The 18419-nt window shown below is 43.1% G+C and overlaps 1 protein-coding gene across 1 annotated transcript in view; it reads right to left on the bottom strand.

The window, feature by feature from the left end:
- The window catches only part of PRKCH (protein kinase C eta), a 206210-nt gene extending 194012 nt beyond the window's left edge, over positions 1-12198 (bottom strand). Inside the window, exon 1 of the mRNA XM_010976676.3 lies at positions 11438-12198. Coding sequence (XP_010974978.2) covers positions 11438-11800 — 363 coding nt within the window. The 5' untranslated portion in view covers positions 11801-12198. The remainder of the gene's footprint in view (positions 1-11437) is intronic.
- Between the last annotated feature and the right edge of the window lie 6221 nt (positions 12199-18419).

The following is an 18419-nucleotide window of genomic DNA, read 5'->3' as shown; positions in this document are numbered from 1 at the left end:
CATTCAGCTCAGTTTCTACCATCATCAGCTTTTTTGCCAAGGTGTCAGCAAGGGGAGCTGGAATTCAAGAGCAGATCAGAAAATCTTGTGGGTTCAGAGAAGCCCAGGGGTCACAGGGTGAGGAGGCAGGCAAGCATCACTGATTTCATCATTTTGTCTTGGACTAACACAGCAGTTCACCGTAAGGCCCAGTATAGCTCAAAAAGAGGGTAACTGTTTTAAGTATACAGATAAATTCTATTTCTTTTTACAGGGGAAAAGTCTATATTAACAAAAGACACCAAACCAAGGTCAAACTGTCCTAGTTTCATTTTTTTTTTTAACTTTTCATCTACTGCAAACCTCAAAGAAACCCCTTCAACAGCAGAGGCTCTTGAAAATACCTAAATAACACAACCAAATAGGTCCTAAAATGGGTCACCATCTAGTACATTTCACCAGGAGTCCAGAAGTAAGTAAGAACACATTTTAATTACATCCTCTTCTCTAAAATATATAGCTCCTCTTCTGTACTAATTAACTATCTCTTATAATTAATTGAAGTGAAATTGTCCTCAAATACAGGGGGAAATATCAGAACCACGTCCTGGGAATTAAGAGTTAATAAAAAACCTCATCTTGTCAAACCCCTTTCGATTGGGGTTTCTTAACCTGAGTTCCTGTGTACAAAGTCAGGCTTCAGGGGACCACTAATCTGATGGCACCCTTCCCAGCATATTGTCAACACACATATAATGTGCATTTTTCTAGAAACAGAATCCATAGCTTTAATCATCGCTGAAAAGGTCCAGGGTTCAAAAACAGTTTTTGAAGCACTGCTTCTGCAAAAAATATCTGTTCTGACCTCTTCTGTACTGTGATGGAAGAAGAGCAGTATTTAATGGAGCCCTTAACTGGTCCAGAGCACACAAATTAATAAATGCATTCTGTTTAGGAAATTAGGCAAATATGGCTTTTTGTGTACTCTTCCAAAAATAATTTCAGAGCCCAGCACAAACCTGAGCATCAGCAGAACAGTCTCCAGAAGATATTTCCGAAGGGAGCAGGGTATGCATTGTCCAAGGGAGCAAGGACTAGAACCACATAACTCTGATACCAGACAGGGCCACAGAGCGCAGGCTGCCCAGTCGCTGCCATTGCAGGCAAGGACACCAAAGCCCATCACATGTAAAGTGTTATGAGAGAGATGCAGAAACAGTGCTAAGCAAGTACGAGGGGTAAATATGACTTAAGAATGAAAACGCAGCTTTGTGGTTTGGGTTTAAGCACTTGGAATACAGGCAGTACTTCTAGAACATGCTCACGCTGGCCCCATATGATTTATCTGCTTAAGGTAATTATGAGGGGCTCATGTTGACTATGGTTCTATCCTCTGGAGAATTTCTTATTTTTTTTTTCTTAACCACAGCACAAACTAAATATCTTTGGTTACCTTTTAAGCATTTCTCTCCCTGTAAGGTCAAAGTTGTGCAAGGGTAAAACTTATGTAAAAATCAAAGGAAATTTCCAGAAGGCAGCACATGATAAAAGCATTGCTGGTGGGTCTTCTATTCAGTGGGCTTTCTGCTAAAATGTTCTGTGTGCTTTGACAATCACTGCTTTACTTTACTGCTGCTACAGAAACACACTAATATAATGATCTTGATAAATCTCCCTGAATAGTACCATGATTCTCAACAAAAATTGCTGATCTCATAAAATTGTTCAGTATGGCACTTAAACACTATGATAGCCAATACCCTTAGGCTCATTCCTCCATCTAATATAATGTCTGTCCTAAAGTGATTTATAGTATTGTCATGACATAGGGTGGATATATACACTGGTGGCTACAGATATTTCATGACTACAAAGCATTAATTACCATGCTAGTGAGAATGGCTTCTAGCAAAAGCTCCAACAGTGGGATTCTCAGTCTGTCTGTGATGTAAGAAAACAGGCACATAACTTACAACCACCCCGTACAAGTCCATCAGTGTAAATCAAGAAATGTAACTTCATGGCTTGAAATGAGGACCCACTGTAATTCCTCAAGGCTGATTCTAAGCCAAGCAAGTACTACTTCACTACTAATGCTGAAAGTCATTTAGACATGAGCTAAATCCTCTCCAAGCCTGAGCAATTTAGATTTGGATCAGTTTAATTCTTAAGAGTTACTAACTTTGATAAGACATAATTCATTTTGACTGCTTAAAACCAAGCCAATTACTCCAAAAGCAAAGAAATGATGTAATGGTGTAACACATGGAGGCAGAAGCCTTAGAGATGGAAAGGCCCTTAGAGATATTCCAGCACAACTCCCTCCTGATACAAACCAAGCTGCTGAGACCCTGATACACAGAGGCTTGTCTGAGGTCACTGTGGACAGATGGCAAAGCCACATCTTGAACCCAGCTCTCCTGGCTCCATAGCACAGCACTTAGATAGAGCTGGAAGTTGTACCATGAAATACAAAGAGTTTCTTTTTTAATTGGGTAGTTAATACTATAATAATTTGCAGTTAAAGTTAACTCCCCATGTATTTACTTATAAGCTGGCTTCCACTAAAATTTTAGGACACAAATATATATACATATAAATATCTAATTTAATGTATTTATAAATTAATACATGTCTAAATACATTTAAATATGCATGTTGATGTTAAGTGTGGGTCTGTCTGTCAGTCACACATCACATGAGCTAAGGCAACAGTAATGCTTTGGCGAGAGCTTTGGCTCCCACATTCTGAAGACAAAGGCTTGAGCTATAGTAGGTTCAAAAACTCAAAAACTTCCCAGGACCAAGTAGGTAATGAGTCAAGAAGGCCGAGTATTAGGGAGTAGTGGGATCTGTGGCAAACTGGAGCCCCACAGAACTAAATGCCTTCAGATTCAATATTAAGAACATCTCTGCCAAATGAACATGTCTGCAGCCTGTCCATGGGCCTGAGAGCTGTCAGGCTTTTCGTTGTTGTTCTGAACTAGGTGACCCTCCTGCTTCAACATCTATGATTCTCATACCATCTTTATGAAGCTCAGTGTATTTGATGGTTCAAAAAGGGTGTTACTGTTTTCTGCCTTGGAGAGTTAAGAGTTCTTTCGGGTCATCTGTTCACAGACATCGAAACTTAGTCCCCTCCCAAACTTCCAGGAGATGGAAAGATTTCTACGGGTCGGGAACATTTACCTTCCAAAAGGGATCTGTGATGTCTCTCTGGGAAAGTAGTATCAGGTCAGAAGTGCCTTTTCTTCTTTTGAGGAAGGAGTTTTTACAGGCCTTTAACTGAAGCAAGCCTGAGGCTATGCTGTCTATGCTGCAGTCTTCAAAATCAGCTGTTTTTCCTCCAGGGAAATCTTTCTGATCTCCCCAAACCATGCACTCACCAGCATCTTAGTACTTACTTCTGTTCTGTCTTTTCCTGGTTGTTGTCCCCCCGTCCCCCTGCCCCAATCTCTCTTTCCCTTGGAACTACGAGGCCTGTGAAGGACAGGGCCATGTCTGTCTTGCCCACTCACCTCTCCCGGGTAGAGTGCAGTGCCTGGTACAGAGGACATACTCAGTGGTGGATGAGCATTTCATAGAAAAACGGGTCACAGTCTGTTACGGTCGCTACCTCAGGAGGAGCGGGGATGAATCTCAGTCACTCACTCGTACTTTTAAACCCTGAACTCCTCTGACAAATACCACACCCTTTCATGAGAAGCCAACCTATTCACACATCGTTCTTTCACGATAGAGAGGAGGCGGGCAATGGACATCTTAGGATGCTGAGGAAACACAAAGGAAGAGGAAGACCAAACCCAGACTTGGCATGTCAGGGGAAGTTTCCTGGGTCAGTGGTGTCTATGGTGAGACCTGAAGCACAGGTAGGAATTAGCAAGGTGGATCTTGAGCAATTGAAAGCTGCTCATTGTGGCAGGAGCACAGTGTGGATTGGGGAGAGGTGAGTGATACAGCCGAAGAGGCCATCAGGGTCCAGACCGTGGAGAACAGGCTACACCATTTTAAAGAGCTGTGCTTCATCTAAGGGCAGTGGGGCACCACAGAGGGTTTTAACTAAAGGAATGACTATCAGCTTGGCAACTGAGAAAGATCATTTTGGATACAGCAATGACGAGAATGGAAAAAAAAAGTGGTCAGGCACTGAGTTTTGGGCTTCATTTTTATCATATTCTAACAAAATGGAGCAACCAACCAAAACAAATGGAGTGCCTGATCTAGCCAATTGTTTGCTAAAACAGAAGACTACACAAAATCCAAGGCACCTCTCTGATTCTAGGTAAATACCACTCATCTCATAAAAATGCACTGCACTTTTACTATTACAAAGAGTCATCATCCTGAACACTTGCTAGATACAAAAATGGTGCTCAGAGTTACGTAAGATAAAATGATTCACTCTGCCCACCAACCTCGTTAGCTCTCCAAGGTTGAAGCCCAACCTTTAAATGCTTATTTCTTGCTTCAGCCTGACTTTAACAAGTTAGGCTCACAGATGACTGGTGAACAAAGTTGCAACATACTAACAAGTTTAGAAATCACAGTCTTTTCAAATGAAACAAAAGCAAGAAATTTCTAAACACCATTTTCAATCCATTACCATATTTGAAGGACAAAAAAGGCCTGGCCCAGTCTTTCAAGCACATGTTGGTATGTCGTTCATTAGTTTTTAAAAAGGGACACTGTAATCATTGTGATACTTGGTCCCTCCCCAGTTACCTCATTTCTTTGTTTTAGAAAGATGGATAAAATGTTTAAGGCAAGCTCTTCCCAGAGCACTTATACTTCATTTGCTCTAAAATCACATTTCGACAAATATTTAGTGTCCACTATACACTGGACACTGCTCAAGGTGCTGGAGTTAGAACAGTGAGTAAGAGAGGTGGGATCTTGCTCCCAAAGTGTTTATCCTTTAAAGGAGGAAGGCATAATAAGCAAATAAATGAACAAAATCATCTCAGAGGGTGATGAGTGCAATGAAGGGTGACAGGTAATAGTGCAGTGAGAAAAATGCTCTCTGAGGGGGAAACATCTGAGTCGCAACTTAGCTGTGATGAGAAACAGCCAGCCCCACTGAGCAAAATTCTTACGGTGAAATGGAAGGCACAACACATCCAACACAATCCACGGACACTGGACTCAACCTCCCTAGAGAGGCTAAGATAGGTTTATCCCCTCAGCACCAGTTGGCTCTGAAAAAATTATGAAAGATGAGTAACTGCACTACAAAGTACAAAAGAGAACAAACCACTAGATAATGAGTCTAGAAGATTCGATCTAATGCTATAAATTCATGCAACTGGATCCAGGGATCAAGGGGAAAGATAACCCACGGCTGCCCAGTGGTAACCAGGCTGCTTTCCCTGACAAGACAACCACACAGGTACCTCCCTGAGAAGTGGAGAGAAAGCAGCCCTCCAGGGCTGCGGGGAACACAATGTCTTCAGGATGGCTGAGCCAGGAAGGCAGCCTGGGACCCCGCCAAGCAGGGCCTTCCTTCCTGAGGGAATGCTAAGGTCTTTCCATGACGCAGCCTCCAGCTCCTCCTGCCCCCTCCCATGTCCCCATGCCCTGCATTAAAATTTTACTTTGCTTTACTATGTAGGTGCTGATCCCCATTCAGAATGTCAGAAAGTCAAGAGCAAATATGTGAAAAAAAGGAAATAAGGACAAATTTTAATTTGGACAAACGTTCAGGTTTCAGAAATTCAAGAAATTATACAAAATAAGCCAGTTCAAAAAGAAACAGGAAAAAAGCTGACAGTGACAATTTAGAAAATGAGACTGTGTACAAAAGTCAGAAACTACAGTTAATGAATGTTTTAATGTTCCTACTCTGACATATTTTATGCACTAAAAAGGCTATGTAGTTTTCAAGAGTCAGCCTTGGCTCATATCTAATAAAGGCACTTACCATCTTCTTCGGTAAAATAAGGACAATAAATCCTCATTTTTCCCCTACAGCTTTATTGGGGTATAACTGTCATACAATAACATGAACATGCGTAACAGTGAGCTATCTGATGTACTTGGACATGAGTAGACAGCTGTGAAACGATCACCACAATCACAATAATGAATATCTTCACCTCCCTCAAAAGTTTCCTTGTGCCTCCTTTGTAATCTACCCCTCCAACACCTTCACTCCCCCATTGCCAGGCAACCACTGATCTGCTTCCTAACACTACAAACTAGTTTTCATTTTCTATAATTTTGTGTAAGTGAAATCAAACAGTATGTACTTTTTTTGGTCTGGCTTCTTTCACTCAGTGTAAATTACATATTTTGAGATTCATCCATATTGTTGCATGCACCGACAGTCCGTCACTTTTTGTTGCTGGATAGTACTCCAATGTACAGATACACGATTAATTTAAATACTCACCTGCTGACTGACATTTGAGTTGTTTCCAATTTGGGGGCTATTACAAGTAAAGGAGTTATGAATATTCATATACAAGCCTTTGTATAAATAATTTTATTTGTCTTAGTAAATAATTAAGAGTAGCAAGGTCCCATGACAGGCATATGTCTAACACTTTAAGAAACGGTCAAAGTGTTTTTCAATGTGACTATATTCTTCACCGTAGTATACAGGAGTTCCAGTTGCTCCACTTCCTCACTAACCCTTGCTTTGATCAGTCTCTAATTTTAGTCTTTCCCATGGGTTTTGGTTTTAATTCACATTTCCCTGACTAACGATTTTATGCATCTTTTAATGTATTATTTTCTACAAAGGTGCCTATTCAAATTTTCATCCCATTTTTAAGTTGAGTACTTTTCTCATTGAAAGATTTCTGTCTGATTTATATGTTGCAACTAATTTCTCCCAGTGGCTTGTGTTTTCGTTTTCTTAAGTGTTAATTTTGTTAGTCTGAGTAGCATCTACTGGACTTTAAGAAAATGGTCAAAGTGTTTTTCAGTGTGACTATATCAGTTAATTTTCATAGTCTGATTTGATTTCTTTTTCTAATACATGTTTGTGTCCTATCTAAAAAATATTTGCTGAGCTCAAGGTCACTAAGAGTTTCTTCTGTATTTTAAGTCTATGATTCACCTTGAGTTAATTTTTGTGTCTGGTATGAGGTAAAAGTCAATGCCAGTTTCTGCACACGGCTGTACAACTGTTTAAGCACCACTTGTTGAAAAAAATTATCATTTCCCCATTGAAATGCCTTGACATCTTTTAAACCTATAGCTCAAAAATAAAAAGTCAATTTATTAAGTATGGATCTATTTCTAGACTCTCTTCTATTCCACTGATCTATATGACTCTCTTTACTCCAATACCACCTTATCTTGATTACGGTAGCAGTTTGATTATGGTTACAGTCAGTCTTGAAATCAGATAGTTTAAGTTCCCCAACTCATTCTTTTTCAAAATTATTCTTAGATGAGTCTAGGGCCTTTGCATATTCATAAAAATTTAGAATCAGTCAGTCAATTTCTACAACAAAGCATGATGAGATTTTGAGTAGATTGCATTAAATCTATTGAATAATTTGGGAAGAACTGAGGTCTTTACAATATTGAATCTTCCTGTTTATGAACACAATATCTCTCCATTTATATTTTTAACTTATTTCAGAAATGGCTTGTTATTTTCAGTGAACAAGTATTGCATATGTTTTATCACATTTATCCAATTTCATATTCTGATGCTCTTTTAAACTGTATTTTTCTATTTCAGTTTTCAGTTGTCTGCTGACAGTATATAAAACAACTGATTTCTGTGTATTGGTTCGGATCCTGCAGCCTAGCTTATTGGGTCTAGTAGCCCTTTTGTAGTTGTCTTAGAATTTTCTATAGACAATCATTTGTCTGCAAATAAAGTTTTATTTCTTCCTCTATGTGTATTTTATTTATTTTATTTTTTTAACTGCCTGTTGCACTGACTGGGACCTCCAATTTCCTATTGAACAGAAGTGGTAAGAGTAGATATCCTGGTCACTCCTGATTTTAGGGGAATATCATTCATTTCTTCACCATTAACATGTTACCTATAGGTTTTTCACAGTTGTCTTTCATCAGGTTGAAGAAGTTCCCTTCTGTAACTAATTTGTTGAGAGTATTTATCATGAATGGATATTGAATTCTGCCAAATATTTTTTTCTCCAACTACTAGGATGATCATTTAGCTCCCCTTTTTCGTGTAATGTTTTCATCAAGTTTTGGTATAAAGGTAATGTTGGCCTCATGAAATAAACTGGGATGTGTTTCCTTCTCTTCTTTTTCTGAAATAGTTTGTGTAGAGTTGGCAGTATTTCTTCCTTAAATGTATGATAAAACTTAGCAGTAAAGCCATCTGGGACCTTGAGTTTGCATTGTGGAAGGTTTTTAACTGCAAATTCAATTGCCTTAATAGAGATAAAGCCATTCAAGTTATTTGATTGAGTTTTGGTCATTTGAATCTTTCAAGGAATTTGTTCATTTCATCTAAATTATGGAATTTACTGGCATAAAATTAATGTCCATGGGATCTATAGTGATGGTCTCTCATTCCTAAAACTGGTAATTTGTGTCTTTTTATTTTCCTTGATGAGTCTGGCTTGAGGTTTATCAGTTTTACTATTTTCCCCCCTTTTTGTTTCACTAAGTTTTCTTTATTGTTTCTGTTTTCTACTTCACTGACCTCTGCTATCTTTACATTTCCTTCTTCCTGCTTACTTTGGATTCAATTTGCTCTTCTTTTCTAGTTTCAGGTGGAAACTCAGGTCTTTGAGATTTTTTCTAATTTAAGTGTTTAAAGCTGTGAATTTCCACTTAAGAGCTTCTTTAGTTGTGTCCCACCACCTCCTTGGATATAATGCAAATTAAATGAAATGTGTATAGTTAGGAAAGAAATAGTTGATTGACAGATCCATGGCAGGCACTGTGCTTGGCTCTAGGAATATACTGCATAACAGATCTAACTCCTTCTCTCATCAAGCTTAGAAGAAAACATTGATGAAATTCGTGTAAAATCAATGTCAATGATTATCTTCTTAATACTTAGAAAGTATGTTATGCAAAAAAGCATAACAACCTTGTTTTCTGATAAAGGTATCATCTGTTTTTGTCTCCTCTCATAATCTAGCAAAAAGTAAGTTGTTAGGTTTTTTGAAGTTTAGCAATTTGTAATTCTAATTGCAACAAATAAATTTATTGTGGAGTAAGTTACTCCATTTGTAACTTTCTGAATAAGCTACACATTTTAATTTAATATGCTAAAGATAAATAAGTACTTCTGTAATCCTAAATTTTAAAACCACCTTTAGACCTATAAAGGATCATTTAAAAAACAAACAATCCATATATTTCCAAGTATTTTCTTAACATTATTTTCTTAACAAAAATTTTAAAAAGGAAGCACATTATCCATTCTATCTACCCTATCATCACAGTTTCAAAATACCTAGAACTTAAAAAAAAAAAAAAACAAAACTCTGCCTCCTTATTGAATATAAATGTCTGACTGACAAATCATTGGTTTCAAGGTCATTTAAATGCTGGCCTATCCTACCAAACACTCATGTTTTCTGGAATACCACCAGTGGGTTATATTAAACATCTAAATATAATTAATTCAGATAATTATAGATACAGAAATTTAATTTACATTTAAATCTCTTCATCCAGTGGGACAGTAAGCAGCTCAAAATACCCCTACCTTGTCAGGTAGCCTGAATCTTCCTACGCTTATGCTTCTTCCAGTCCTAATCTTTCAGTCTTCATTGAGGCTACAGGTTCTCAAACTTGACTGCACATTGGAAGCACCTGGAGAGCCTAAAAATATTGATGCTGGGGTCCTCCAGCTAGAGATTCCTGTAGAGTCTTTAAAAGTCGGGATTAAAAAAAAACAAACAACAACAAAAAAAAAAAAAAAAAAAAAACTCCCCAGGTGATTCAAATATGCAGACTAGGGGGTAAAAAGAATCAGCCTAGGATCTCTCTGGGACAACATGCTTCTAATGGCCATTGGTCAGTTTACACCACCACACATCAGAACCTAGTTGTTCTAGAGCTTTGCACAACCTAACTCCTAATCAGACACTAATTTAATAATTCCATGCAGATTCCTAGGCTCACCTCTATTTCCTATACAGAAATTCACAGGATTAAATGTCAATCTCTATTTTAGCCATTCCTCTCCAGTCCACTTCTAAATTTCACAAAGTAAATTCAGCTGAAAGGAAATTAACTCAACATAATTTGATGGTACGGTTTAACAGCCATTATGGCTTTTTCACTCCTATGTAAGAGCGCTACAAGCGAGCTGTAATTTTACAGAATAAATGATAAAATTGTCAATTCCTCAAAGTATAAAATGACTATCTAAATGACTCTTCCTTATTGTCCATCTGATTCCCCCCACTAGTTAATTTCAAACAGGTTTTCAATACTGACTCACATTCTGGGCTCAAAACTGACATCCTTCAGAATTTAAATCAGTAAACTCCTGAGGGTCTTCAAACAGCTTACTCCAATTTGCCAAATCAGGCCACTCCATTACAATAATCATAAAACATAAAAGTGGGAAGAGTAACACCGGCATCAAAGACAACGTGAAGATTAAGAAGCAAAAGCATTTTAGCACTGTGTAGAGTGCTCTAGAAATTTTATTTGCAGCAGAAATTTTGCCTCATGAGAACTATGTGAAAAGCACAGGCAAGTAGGAAGTTGCCGGTAACTACTCGTCAATACACAGAAACACCAGCAGGTGAGGGGAGAAGAGGGGGGGTGGGCGGGTGTTCACAAACGGCTGAGGAGCTCTGGAAGCTCTCAAGACCAACAACAGCAGAAACTCACACTGCAAGGATCATATCTCTCAAGCCGAAACTGAGTTGAAGTTACTTGTAAACACATGTAAACCTCATCTCCTTGGAAAACTGCTAAGAAAACCCTGCCAACTGTAGACCCAGGCACTCCGATCCCTGCCATTGTAGGTTATGTACCTCTGGGATGTAATGGATGTGCATGCCGAAACACGCGTGCACGTCTGAGCCGCAGAACCAACACGTATCCGTAAACATTATGAATAATACTTGCGAGAATGTATGGCCTTCTCCTAAGAAGCTCCTGAAGTACTTTATCCAAATCAAATCACTGTCCTATCACACCTTCCTTGCCTTTCCTGCATATTATCCGTGAGCAAAAGAGATGGGGTGCATTACTCAAAGTCTGGACAGAGGAGGGGGTGACTGTCCCTACCCCGACTTCTCCTTAGTCCAAGCTGCCATCCCGAAAGGGGACCGTGTCCAGAATGTTTTCCTAGAGACACATCTGAGCCCCCACACCCCCACGCGGTCGCGTCACCAGTGCCGCGGCCACCTGGGCGAGGACCAAAGTCTGGAGGGAATTCCCTGCGTCGCGCAGCTTGGGAAGAGGATGGGAAAGCGAGACCCGGCGAGTTTTAAAAAACGGAGCAGGGAGAGGGTGCCGAGTGGACACAAAGGGGAGGGTTCCAGGTACTCACCCAGCCCTCGAAGGTGTCCGAGGCGCCGGCCGTGCGCAGCAACTCCTGGAATTGCAGGGTACAGTTGGCCACAAAGTGGTCGTAGCCCAGGGGCGTCTCGTGGAAGACGGCCAGCTCGAGGTGGCCACCGTCGGTGACGTTGGCGCAGAACTCCTCATTGTACGTGGGTTTGTTAGTCTTCTGCTTGGTGCTGGTCTGGCCCACGCGTACCTGGTCCACGCTCACGGTCAGGTAGGGGTCCAGCAGCTGATGGCCCTTCTTGAAGAGCGAGTGGCGCAGGGACCAGCGGGTGGGCTGTAGCCCCACGGCCTCACCAATGCGGACCCTCAAGTAGCCATTGAACTTCATGGTGCCGGACGACATGCCGGCGTCGCTGCCCCGGCTCTGGGGACGGCGCGGGCTCGCAGAGGGAGAGCAGGGGGCCCTCGCTCAGGCCAGTCCTCGCGGCGGCCGCAGGAGCGGAGGCAAATCCCGGGAAAAGCAGCGCCCAAGCCCCCCTCGACCGGCCATTCTGCCTTCTCCGCGGGACCTTCCCTCCCCTCCTTCCCTCCCTCCCTCCCTCCCTTCCTAGCGAGGTGGAAAGGAGGGGAGCCGGGCGCCAAGCCCTTAGCGGGCCGGGGTAGCCCGACCGTCCCTCTTGAGCGCTCGGCGCTTCCCGGGGGCTCGCACAGGACTCGCCCCTTCGCCAGGGCCGGGAAGCGCCTCTCCTCAAAGAGCCGGAGCGACCCGTCCGGTTAGCTCGAGCCCCGAGCGTCTCCTGCCCCCGCCTCCTCCCGCTTCGGCTCCTGCCCCCGCCTCCGCGGGCTCACGCTCTCCCCCACTCGGCGAGCTTCAAACCAGGAAGCAGCTGCCGCCGCATCCTGAGCTGGAGCTCCAAGTTCACGGCAGCCCTGCGCGGGCTCGCGCGCCTTCTGAAGCCCGGGGGCGTGGCGCGCGGCCGGCTGCCGGCCCCTGAGGTCCGTCAGACGCGGGGTCACTCCGCCCTGGGAGCCCCGCGCCCGCCCGCTCGCACCGCTCCGCGCGCGCTCCCAGCATCAGGGTCTGGTAGGCGCTCTGGGCTGGAGGCTACCCCAGGTGGCGGCCCAGCCGGAGCAAACACCTGAGGCGTGGGAGACAAGCCCGGGGAGGGCTGGAAGGCGGGGAGGAGGAGCTGGGAACCCGCGCGCCTGGGAGTCGCTCGCGCCCTCCCTACCAGCCTAGGAGGTGGGCTGGCGACCCTGCCTGGCTGTCTGGGAGAGGCCCTGGCCGGACGCGGGTGCACGGCGGGGAGGTTCCTTTTCCTAATCTTTACAGGGGTGGCTCATCCCGGTTCAGCTTGGGCCTATCCTGTTTGTGTGCCTTTCCTGCAGAGAGTAATTACATGGTGGTTGTGTGTGTGTGTGTGTGCGTGAGTGTGTGTGTGTTTTAATAGGACAGTAGTAATGATGGAAATCCTGTCTGCCTCCTTCTCGGAGAGGTGTGTCTTGTTGCACAAAGAGCAGGAAGGGTCAGTTCTGGAGACAGAGATGGCTGAGACGTCATAAATCTCTTCCTCTGGCGGGGTGGTTCCTGGTCCACCCAGCCCTACAAGATGAGGACAGAAGATGTTCACACACACTGTCCCTGACACATGTGGGCCAAAGAAATCGTCTCTTCTAGGAACACTCTGGGCTGTTGCTCTGTTTATGAGTCAGAGCGGGCAGCCTTCGGTGTCTTTCCCCACCCATAGTTCCTGCAGTTTTTGTCCCCTGGATACTCCTTTCAGTGTAATCAGCTCTCCCTGAAGCTTACTCCCTGAGGGCCAGAGCAACCAGTGTGTCTCCCATAGAGCCTCAGACATTCTTAAGATACTTAATTATATTCTGTCTGGCGACTCTGAGTCTCCTGAGAGGAAGTCAGTCTTTCTAGCCCCCTAACCCCAGTGCCCTAATGGGGGCTCTCAAACCTAGGTCCTCAGCATTTCACCTAGGCACACTATGGAATGAAAACAAATATGAACAATGGGTCAGTGAGGGGAGGTAGGAATTAAAAACACCAGAACTTCCTTAGGAGAACAGGGCCAGGATGTGGCAAATCACCCTAATGACACCTTAGCTTTAGACAGGGCTTGTAAAGCAAGCTCCCAAACATCCAGGGAGAGCCTGTCTGGCCCTAGTGCTCCAGGGGAAGAGATCAAGGGGACGATTTGGGTCTCCTTGGTCTCCTTTTCCTCCAAAGAGTGGGACTCTGGCTTTAAGAACCACTGAAAGATTTGCTGCTGTTGGACTTTGGTACTAAAAGAAGATAGTCCCCAAATGGTGGGTACTATCACACAGCTGCCCTAGGGTTGGGAGGTAAGGGACACTTTACCTCCATTTTTGCCCCATCAGTCAGCACCAGGCAGAGGTGGGAAGTGGTGACGGAGCACTGAGCAGGACAGGCATGGAGCCTGCCCTCCTGGGACTTACAGTCCCTCAATGACTAGAGGATGCAGGGGAGGAATGGCCAAGGTGCCATGGGATAATGTAAGCTGGAAGGGGTAGTCAGGGAAGGGCCCCCTGAAGAAATTCACAGCAGAAGGATCAGTTTCCTCAGAGTTCCTGAGAAAAGGGACCATTTGATTGACCTGTTTGGGGACCAGGGAGGATTCCTGTGGCTGCAGGGTCTAGTGGCTGAAATGAGTCTGCAAAGGTGGCTCACGGTTCAAGACCGACCAGACTGGTAGGTCATGGGAAAGTCTTTGAACTTTAACTCTGAACAGCTGGAAGCCTCTGGAAGGCTGTTAAGCAGGGCCAGGACAGGGTGAGATGGGTGTTTTAAAGTATCTCTCTGGGGCTGTGAGATGCATGGGTGGGAAGGAGCAACACAGGTATGGGGAGACCAGGAAGGACGTTGTTGCAGAAGTCCAGAGGGGAGACGGTGACTGGGGCTCGGGTGGTGTGGCAGGGATGAGGATAAGGAGGTGGGTTTGAGAAAGGTTTGGAAGGTAGAATTGACAGGTCTCGGTGATGGGATGAATAGAGGGAATGGCGAAGAGGAAAGTATCAAGGAGGGCTTGCAGGAATTCAGTTTGAGCAACTGCGTGGATCACGGAGCCATTAGTGACTAGGAAACACTAGAGGAGGAGCAGACCTGTGGAGGGGGATGCAGAGTTCAGTTTGAAACGTGTCAGGTTGGATATACCTTTGACACATTTAGGTGGAAATCTGAAGTGGGCAGTTGGCTATGTGGCTGTGGGGGTCAGAGGTGGAGCTTGAGCTAAAGGCATAAAGGGAGGAGCCATCAATATACAGATAGCAATCAAAGCTAGAATAGTGGATGAGATCACCGTTATGGGAAAACATAGGAAGAGAATGTGGAGGGGAGGGTATATCTCAGTGGTGGAGCATGTGCTAGCATGCATGAGGTCCTGGGTTCAATCCCCAGTACCTCCACTTAAAAAAAGAGAGAGAGAGAGAGAGAGAGAGAGAGAGAGAATGTAGCTTGAGAAAAGAAACTTCCAAAAACTCCAACATTTGTAGGTGAAAGAGAGGCAGGCAAGGGGCTTGGGACTGGCAGGCGGGAGTGAGAGAAAACCCAGGAGGATGTGATATCCAGTTATTGTGGAAACCAACCCAAAAGTTCTCAAGCAGGAAGGAAAGGTCAGCTGGGTCAGAGGATGCTAAACGATTAAGCAAACAGGTGGAAAGCAGGCCCATGGAGCTGGCGGTGGACAGGTCCTGAATATTCTTTGAGCTGACTGAGCAGCAGGGTGGAAGTGAAGCCTATTTGGGGTGGGCTTGAGGTGGAAAATAAGAAGTGGAGAGAGTGAGTGTGGACACTTTCAAGAGGCTTGGCTGGAGTGGGGAGGACAGTGGGAGCTGAGGAGGAGAATGGAATCACCAGGTGGAGGGCTTTTTTAGTAAGGGGAGCAACGCAAGGGAGGAAAGAGATGGCACAGTTCTGAGCCCGCAGGAGGGCATGCCGTTTAAGACACAGGTGAAGAAATGGGCCTTCATTTAAAAGAAACACCTATGCCTGGGGCTCGTAGCCTGCTGTCTAAAACTGCCCGCATACAGCCAGAGGGGATGGTCCCCGGTGGCCCCAACTTCCTGGACTTCCAGTTTAACAGCCCCAGCAGAAGGAGGATTTTCTGTAATAGCATCCTTAAATCAATCTTGGGGAAGACTCTGATTGTCTCCAGGCTATGTCATGTGTCATTAGGTGGCTCCTGGGGGACACTAGACAGGTAGTAAACAGCACATGGGACAGAGTCCCTGTAGGGAAGGACTTTCTGCCAGTACAAACCTCAACAGCGCTGCTGCTGTTATCAGAGCTGGTGCTGACTTTTAAGAAAGGCAGGGGAGCAAGAAGTTTCCTCTCTACACATCCCACCCTGCTCCCTGGTGGCTTGTATACAATGCAATACTGCAACTTGCTTAACTGTATAGATTGTTTTGAAATATGTATTATAGGTTCTTTTATGGACTAGAGGTTTGTTCTTTCTTCCTTTATCACTGTCACTTTTTCTTGTCTTCATCACACTATAACTTTGGACTTCCCTGTCTACAATTCTTAATAGTTTATCCAAATGCTTTTTTGATTGACTGCTTGATTGACTAAATCACTGTCACTTTTCTAATTTCTTTAGGAATATTTGACACAACCCCCATTCCACTTTAAAATAGAATTAGAGAATAATGCAGCCAGGTCAAAAACTACCCCCATGTTACCATAAAATGACACCCTCTGGAGGGCAGTTTGACACCATACATCAAAAGCTTCAAGGTAAGAATTCACTTCTTTGCCTGAAGAAGTCCAGCAATAGTGAAATGGCCAAGTAAATTATAGAATAACAAGTCAGTGGGATATTACATAGTTATTAAAATGACATATGATAAGCAGCACAGAAAAAAGCTAGTAAATAACATTTAAAAAAATCTAGAGTAAGAAATATAAATGTGCCATGAAGCACATAAAATATGTATACCAAAGGATTAAGATTAGAATGCAACACAGGTAAGTGAAAATAGTTCTTAGGATGTGGAATTTACAAATGAATGAGAAATGTACTTCTCTACAAGGGCTTTGAAGATAAAATAATTCACATAAGGCATGTGATACATTGCCAAGCACATCGTACATTTCAGCTGTTACCTTGGCTGCCATATTCTCACTTAATAATGCGCCTGCGTTATGACAAGGCACTTGACAAACATTTCTTTTAAGCCTCATGACAACCATAGAAATGTTCTTAGCTCCTATTTTATACATAGGAAAGCTGAGGGCCAGAATGGTTAACTGAATTGGATCACGTAGTAAATACATGAAAGAGCTGAGATTTGGCCCATTTTTGCAGAAATGCATGCCTAAGCCCCATCCCAGGTTTTTTTTTTTAATTGAAGTATAGTTGATTTACAATGTTGTGTTAATTTCTGGTGTACAGCATAGTACAGCATATATATTCCTTTTTGTATTCCTTTTCATTATAGGCTATTACAGGGTATTGACTATAGTTCCCTGTGCTATACAGTAGGAACTTGTTGTTTATCAATTTTATACATAGTAGTTTGTATCTACAAATCTCAAACTCCCTATTTATCCTTCCCCACTCCTTCCCTGCCCCACCCCAACCCTGGTAACCATAAGTTTGTTCTCTATGTCTGTGAGTCTGTTTCTGTTTCGTAAATAAGTTCATTTGTGTCCTTTTTTTTAGATTCCACATATAAGTGGTATCATACGGTATTTTTCTTTTTCTTTCTGACTTTCTCCACTTAGTAGGACAATCTCCAAGTCCATCCATGTTGCTGCAAAGGGCATTATTTTATTCTTGTTTATGGCTGAGTAGTATTCCATTGTGTGTGTGTGTGTGTGTGTGTGTGTGTGTGTGTGTATACAGATATACCACATCTTCTTTATCCAGTCATCTGTTGATGGACATTTAGGTTGATTCCATGTCTTGTCTATTGTAAATAATGCTGCTTTGAACACTGGGGTACATGTATCTTTTCAAATTAGAGTTTCCTCTGGATATATGCCTAGGAGTACATCCCAGGTAGTTTTAATGCATAGTAGGAATGAAAACTATTATACACACTGAGTACAAAGAGGAAAAATCTGGAGATTCTCAGGATGCAGGAGAGAGTGGTACACAGAGCAGGAATTAGAGCAATGCTGTTCCCTATTGGTTTCTAACTATGCATAGGTACGTATACATAATAGTGTATGTATAAAGGTACAGAGGTAGTACAGTTGTGGCACAGGTAGGCCACCATGTACTTACAAGTGTTCCAAAAAAAATAGAAAAAGGTAAGATACTTCACAGGTATAGTAATATTTCTCAGAATGGAAGGAAGACACAAGTCTCACATTAAAAAGTACACAGTGTAATAGGCAGAATGAGTAAAAAAAAAAAAAAAAAGAACCATGCTTAGACACATCATTGTGAGGTTTCTGCAGCCAGGATAAAAGGAAGCTCTTCAATGACTTGAAGGAAGAAACAGAGGCAAAGGGGGTGGGGTAGGGGAGTCTGGGATGAAATCAGAGTAGTAAGATCCTCAGGGAGCCAAAGGGTCGTGACACGTCAGTCAGTCAGTGTGTCACTGGATGAACAGCTCATCATGAGAGAGGGAAGGGGGGAGAGGAAGTCTGAGGGGCCAAGTCCTAAAATAGCAGATGGAGTAGATCAGCTGGGCTTCCCACCCTTCCTCAGCCTTTCTCAGAGAAGAGCCTCAAAAGCCCACTTAAGTCAGACGGATTCCAGGGATTGAGATCAGAACAGAAGTGCAAACATAAAAGTAATACCCCCATAAAAAGCAGTCAAGTTGATAGCACACTTCGTCCTGACCACGGCCTAGATGGAGCCTGGGGAACAGGAGCAGTGACTCCAGAAAACATTTCTGCCATTGTTTTCTAACAGGAACTCCAGTACAGTTAAATATTTTCTGTGTGTAAAAAGAACAAACACAAATCTCTCCCATGGCTGTGTTACTTTTTGACATAACTCACCTACTTGAATCTACCCATGTTAGAATATTTTCATTTG

Source organism: Camelus dromedarius, chromosome 5, assembly GCF_036321535.1.
Source record: "Camelus dromedarius isolate mCamDro1 chromosome 5, mCamDro1.pat, whole genome shotgun sequence".
Taxonomy (NCBI): Eukaryota; Metazoa; Chordata; class Mammalia; order Artiodactyla; family Camelidae; genus Camelus; species Camelus dromedarius.
Note: the sequence above shows the minus strand (reverse complement) of the source record. Positions and strands in the feature narration are given on the sequence as shown.